This window comes from Diospyros lotus, chromosome 7, assembly GCF_014633365.1.
Source record: "Diospyros lotus cultivar Yz01 chromosome 7, ASM1463336v1, whole genome shotgun sequence".
Taxonomy (NCBI): domain Eukaryota; kingdom Viridiplantae; phylum Streptophyta; class Magnoliopsida; order Ericales; family Ebenaceae; genus Diospyros; species Diospyros lotus.
Window position 1 is genome coordinate 26,542,948 of NC_068344.1, and position 6,985 is coordinate 26,549,932.

The following is a 6,985-nucleotide window of genomic DNA, read 5'->3' on the forward strand; positions in this document are numbered from 1 at the left end:
CGAGCAACTGATTTGCATTTTCCCAGGCAGGCAGGCAGGCAGGCAAACAGTCTTTGCGCGGGGGGTTGCAAATTTTCCCGGAAAATCACACGAGCTACTTTCTTTGACCACCCATCTCGGCGTCTCTCTCCCTCTCTCCCGGTGAGTCTTGGGTGGACAAACCCTCCTTCCCGTTTCAATTTCCAAACAGGACTTTCAAATATTCAATCCCTCTGAATTCATCAAACTTACTATTATTATCTTGTTTACTTAATATCACATTTAATACTACTAATAATAATATTGTCAACTAATCTGTTCACATCCTAAACCTAAATACATGATTTGATATGATAAGGGATTTAAGGGTGGGTGGGTGGGTGGGTGGATGGAGATAAAGACTTATTTTAGCTAAGATTTATCAAAAAATTAATCTTTATATTTATCATTCATAATCGTAATCATATATATATATATAATTAAGTTGTGATATTGTGGTATTTAATAATATCTTATTCTCTTTCCATCCATTTCTCATTGAAGAGACATATGTCTCTGTAGCTAGCTGCGGAAACCAAATTCAAAGACAACTGCCAACTGCAAATTTTCCAGTCCACGGCAAATACGTGTCTGAAGGTCCCAGTAGACTGCAATACCTTCATATTTTCTTTCCCCTTTCCATTTCTTTAATCCTACAAGCTCCAAGAACCTATAAAAGGACCTCTGGTGGTCACCGTCAGACCCCATCTTCAATCTCCACTTCCAAATCCACCATGGGATTATCCCTGTCTTTACTTCCATCCGGCTGGGAAGAAATCGTTCACCGCTGGCTTCTGGGCACAGTGCGGTCCGCCGTCAACGTCGGAGGCCGGGAAATGGCCATGGATTCAGACAACGATGACAAGAAGCCTTATGATCAAGGCCATGGGTTTCAGAAGAGAAGCGGAAAGAATTCCATAAACTTGAGCAACTGCCAACCCGTGAAGGTGATGCTTCAGACCTCGCTTTCGTTCAAGAGTTTGGTTCGGGAGACGATATGTTCTCCGGCCGATCGCAATGCTAATAAGTCGGGAGTGCTGCCGTCTCCGGAGATCATGTTTTCCCCGCGGCCGGTGACTGAGCTGGATGCCGCCGCCGTTAAGCTCCAGAAAGTTTACAAGAGCTACCGTACCCGGAGAAACCTCGCCGATTGTGCGGTGGTGGTCGAAGAGCTCTGGTTAGTCTCTCTCTCTCTCTCTCTCTCTCTCTCTCTGCGTCTTCTTCTTCTTCGCCACATAAACCTTTTACCGACACAAAAAAAAAAAAACCGTCAGTATACAGCCCAATTGCGTTGGTATAGGTTTTACCCACCCTACTCATACGTGGGCGTTGCTATTTTGGGCCTGGGTAAAAGCTTTTTGTCTATACCAATGCCCAAATCCGTCGGTGTATGATTCGGTGGATAGGGTTCACGGTCGCACAGAAGCGTTGATAGCAGCCAAAATACGACCCGCGTTGGGGTCAAATGAATCAAACTTGATGGCCTTTTTGGGATATGGGATATTTGTAGGTGGAAAGCTCTGGATTTTGCCGCTCTGAAGAGGAGCTCCGTCTCATTCTTCGACGGAGAGAAGCACGAAACTGCAGTTTCTCGATGGGCTAGAGCGAGGACGAGAGTTGCAAGGGTACTTTTTCATTCATGATACTGCATTCAATTTCCGAGGAAGTTGATGATATTGCATCGAGTTTGAGATTCTGAACTTTCGTTTTTTTTTTTTTTGAGATTCTGAACATCTTCTGTTTATAATTTCAGGTGGGAAAGGGATTGTCCAAGGACGACAAGGCCCAAAAACTAGCCCTTCGACATTGGCTCGAAGCTGTAAGGCCCCTCTCTCTCTCTCTCTCTATATATATATATATATGTGTGTGTGTGTGTGTGTGTGTGTGTATACCCAAATTTTCTCTGACTTTCTTTCGTTTTGGAGTACAGATTGATCCAAGGCATCGATACGGGCACAATTTACATCTGTACTATGATGTCTGGTTTGAAAGCGAGAGCACACAGCCTTTCTTCTACTGGTGAGTGTTCTGCAATGGCTTCAACTTGTTACTCTGTTTGGTTGACTGGAAAATTTGATTTGGCATTTATGTAAGGCGCAAATTTTCCTTCCATTTCATCTTTTAAAGCCAAGCAAACAAAAATGCATCTATGAAATGTGTAAGCCAACTTTCTGGGCTCGATCTCACCCATTCATCCTTCAAATGTGAAGGTTGGACATCGGCGAGGGCAAGGAAATCAACCTCGAGGCCTGTCCGAGGATCAACCTCTATCGCCAATGCATCAAGTACTTGGGCCCAGTAAGTTTTCACATAAACTAAAAATATATCAATTCTTCATCTTCTCCTACCATGTGAGTTTGATTACATGAATTCTAAATGATACGATTAAATTATCGTAATTTCAGAAAGAAAGGGAATCTTATGAAGTGGTTGTTGAAGATGGGACGCTTGTTTACAAACAAAGTGGTCTGTTGGTGGAAACCACTGAGGGTTCGAAGTGGATTTTTGTGCTGAGCACATCAAGGAATCTGTATGTGGGGCAGAAAAAGAAGGGTCTCTTCCAGCACTCAAGTTTTCTTGCCGGCGGCGCCACCACTGCCGCCGGAAGAATGGTCGCCCATCAGGGCGTTCTCGAGGTATATCAAGTCTTCATCCTATTATATATATAGGTCGGCCACGTGAGTTTTAACTCGCAAAATAATTTATGCTTTGTATTTTTAACTAACACTCTTCTTAATTTGGCAGGCTATATGGCCATACAGTGGACACTACCACCCAACAGAAGAGAACTTCCGGGAATTCATTAGCTTCCTCGAGGAGCATCATGTGAATCTCACCAATGTTAAGGTATATATCCTTAAATGTGGCTATACCCTATTTCTACTTAGCCGATTCTCAGGAGACGCTGACGATCGATTTTGGCTTTTGTTATGCAGAGATGTGCAGTAGACGATGACTCCATTTCCTTCATGGTTTCCACCGAGGAGTCGGAACCAAAGCCATCAAGAAGTCTCAGTACAAATGCACAACCAGAAGGGGCAGCCATTTCAGCTGCCGAGGAAGCAGCTAACACAGCTGATCCTCACGAAGACGGGAGAGCTGATGACGCTGCCAATGCACAAGCTTCGTCACAGTTCGATTTGTCCAAGCGCCTGTCGTGTAAGTGGACGACAGGAACCGGTCCTCGGATTAGCTGTGTGCGGGACTACCCGACAGAGCTACAGTCCCGAGCACTGGAACAAGTTAACCTATCACCGCGACTGATTGCCGGACCCTTCGGCAATTACGGTCCAATCCCTTCTCCACGGCCGAGTCCTAAGGTCCGGCTGTCTCCTAGGTTATCTTGCATGGGGCTCCCGAGCCCCACCGTCAGAGACCGCCAAGCACAAATGGTCTAAGCGGCGCAGGAGTTGCTGCCATGCTCGTCCTCACTGCAACAAATTAAGCAGTGCATCAGCAGCTAGCGTACATGAAACGAAGGAACTAACCGGATTTCTTGATTATTTTGTTTGTTAATTTTGTAGATGGCTTACTTGATTTGGATTGTATTTGTGCCCCAACTGTAGATCCTCCTCCGGTTGGAAGGCCCAAAATTTTTTCATGAAAATAAAATCCAACCCACCGTTGAATTCTTGATTTTCACGAGGGAGGTTTCATTTTGTTTAGCATTAATTAATGGATTATATGAGGAACAATTTGTACGGATATTTTGTTTCTACTAATTAAACACTGGATTAATATTCTTTTTTTTTTTTTTTTACCAAAACACAAAGATTAATCAATAGTATACAAAATTGTGAATAACTAAAATGATTAATGGCAGATATACTTAGTTTATATATGCCGACATCGCATCGCCTCTATTAAGTCATGTCAAGCATCCGGACTTTGACTGGCGACTGCAATCCAACCTAGCACATTCAAACTTCCCTTTTCGTGCATATTTATACATTTTAAATTATAATAAGCCAAACATCCCACCAACTGACACCCTATCGTTGACCACGTGGTTGGATGAAGCCTCACCGTCATCAATCACATTCAAGGATAGGCTAGCATGCTTCAAAAATGATCATGACTTTTGATGTGTCATGGAAGAAAACGACAGAAAATAAATTAATAAACGAATTAACATAATTTAATCGAGATAATCAAATAATAGAGAGTTGTAAGAGATCTACGCCAAGTCGCCAATACGGCCAACAAATAAGGCCGTAGAGGGCCCGGCGAAAAGCAACCTCGCGGCCCAGCGCCCGGCTGCGGGGAGCAGCTCGGAGCCATGGCCCTGCCATGCGGCCGCGGGCTTGCCGAGGCCAGGGCCGTCCTACCTCGGTTGCTGTCAAAACATTTGCCCGAATATGAGGGGGTCTCACACGCAAAATAAGATAATTTTAATATTCAATTTTTTTTAATATTTAAAAAAAATTATTTATAAAAAATTCTAATTCTAAAAAGATTATAAAATATAGAAATAAATATCATCTATGAGAATCAAAATCCTAACGGATTAAGAAATATCGAGATAGACATTATTTGTAAGAATCTTAATTTAAGACTACTTTAGATTACTCTATGCCCCTCTATAAATAGACAAATAGTCATTTTAAAAAAAAGTATGTCTATGATAATTGGGAAAATTCTATTCTATAATTTTTTAATATTTTCAGTGTTTAACTTAAGTATCAGAATGTTTGCGTAGGGATTTCTCCACGTTCTCTTACTATTTCTTTCCTTGCAAACTGAGGCGATCAGACAATGATGTTTTCTGTCATAAATTTTTTATTGTATCTCAACAACAACAATTGACGTTATTTGTGGAAAACACATGAAAAACCAACACATTAGTTTGCAATGGCTTGATCCAAGAATGCCACCAATCAACATCAAGATGGAACAGTCTTAGCCCCAGGGCCACCTAGAGACACATCCTCAAGGCCAGCCAAGTCTTCACCGTAGAGGCAGTTGGAAGTTCATCCCTAGGGGCAACTATGTTCACCTAGGGCCAACTAGAAGTCCATCCCCAAGACTAGCTGGGGGCACAATCTTAAGGCCAGATAGGTGTTCAGCCCCAAGGTCAGTTGGAAGTTTATCTCCAGGGCCAGCAGGGGCACAACCTTAAGGCCAGCTAGGTGCTCACCCTTAGCGTTAGCTGGAAGTCCATCCCCAAGGCCAGCTAGAGGCATAGCCTCAAGGCTAACAAGGTGTTTACCCTTAGGGCAAGCTGGAAGTCCATTCTTGAGGCTAACTGAGGGCACAACCTCAAGACTTACCAAAGACTCAACCCTAAGGCCAATTGGGATTCCACCACCAGGGCCCAGTAGGATTCCATTTACAAGGCCAACCGAGAGTCCACCTCCAGAACCAACGAGATGTTTGTCTTACGAAATTCGTAAACCCATATGGGCTGACCAGTACCACGGGCCGAATATGAAGCCCTATGATGCCAGCACAATGAAGGAATGAAGATGCTGTAAGAATTTATTGGATTATTGCAAAATATAACCCTGCAAATGACACTGCCATCAACTCTAAAGAAATTTGTATTTGGACTTGTCCATCTTCGGGAGGTAAAAGAATGAAGTTTTGAGACCACATTAGAACCACAAGGAACTTGAATCCAGCCCACTCCTTCTTAGAAAACTAGAGAATGAAATTCCGTCATTTCTCAAATGCGGGATAGAGAGATGGAGGAAATATTGAGAAGGCGCAAAGGCACTCAAAGGGATCTTTAGGAAAGAAAATGCTTCAAAAAGTTAAAAGTAGGTCCACATATGAGGAACAACCTCCACCAGAGGCCTTGTGAAGAGGATTAATGAGATTGAGGACCTATTCACATTTAGTGCTCATGAAATGACAAATATGGAAATGATGATAAAAAAAAAAAAAGTCTTAGAACAAAAGAAGTTGTTACCTGCACTAAAAGATCAATCTAGGAAGAAAATTCCTTTTGCCTTGGCCATAATGGAAAAGCCTTTGTCGAAGAAATTCAAGATGCCTTAGATGAGAGCATACTCGAGTGAGGGCGATCCTCATGATCATATCCAAGATTATGAGTCTTTGATGATATTACATGGGTGAGAAGACGAGATAATGTGTCAGGCCTTTCCTTTGACTCTAACGGATCATACTCAAGCTTGGTACAACAGCTTGCTTGAAAACTCCATATCCACTTTTGAATAGCTAAAGTCTGAGTTTATCAAAGCCTTTGTTATTAATAGCCAAAGGAAGAATGACACTACATATTTTCTTAGCATTAAGCAAGACAATAAAGAGACACAGGGACAATATGTTGGTAGATTTCAAAATGCGACACTAGAAGTAGAAGATTTGCAAGTAGGGGTATCAATGGCTGCCATGTTACAAGGAACCCGATCTACATCATTACAAAAATCTTTGGCCTTAGAACCACCAACTACCTTGACAGATTTGTTCGTAAGGGCTAATAAATACATTATTCAGTCATAAGTCATGAGAATTGTAGAAACAAGCGAGGATAAAGATTGAAAAAAGAAAGGATGAGACTCTGAGGGCCGCGAGGACAAGAGGGAAGACAAATTAAGGAGAAATGATGGGCCTCCAAAGTTATAATACAAGAACTACACCCCACTTTTCGAGTTCCGATCTCACATCTTAGTTTCCATCGAAAGGGCCAACCTATTGAAATTTCTTAAGAGAACGGATTGACCTATGGGAAGAGGTAGAGACACCTACTGCAGGTTCCATAAGACATACGGACACAACACAGATAGATGCTGAGACTTAATGAACCAAATTAAATCACTAATCAGGAATGAAAGATTACAAAGGTGTATTTGAACCGAAGATAGGTACAAAAGAAGGCATGAAGAAGAAGTAGAGAGAAGGGATCGATGAGCGAGCGGATACTATAACAAATTTTGGATTAAGAGGCATTTAAAAATGCCTTAATAGATAGTTTATTGGGACATTTTAACTATTAGGGCACCAA

General features: G+C 42.2%; 1 protein-coding gene across 2 annotated transcripts; it reads left to right on the forward strand.

Moving 5' to 3' along the window:
- Window positions 1–556: 556 nt before the first annotated feature.
- Window positions 557–3,784, forward strand: LOC127806570 (IQ domain-containing protein IQM1). Of its 2 annotated transcripts, XM_052343948.1 has the most exons (8): window positions 565–1,195; window positions 1,529–1,643; window positions 1,772–1,837; window positions 1,949–2,037; window positions 2,229–2,316; window positions 2,424–2,654; window positions 2,764–2,865; window positions 2,955–3,784. In XM_052343948.1, exons 1-8 carry the CDS (start codon window positions 753–755, stop codon window positions 3,414–3,416), a joined length of 1,596 nt encoding a protein of 531 aa, XP_052199908.1. In that variant the 5' UTR covers window positions 565–752; the 3' UTR covers window positions 3,417–3,784. The 2 variants fall into 2 exon arrangements, with proteins under 2 accessions (XP_052199907.1, XP_052199908.1); XM_052343947.1 differs by having other exon boundaries at window positions 557–1,195; window positions 1,772–2,037.
- Window positions 3,785–6,985: the final 3,201 nt, after the last annotated feature.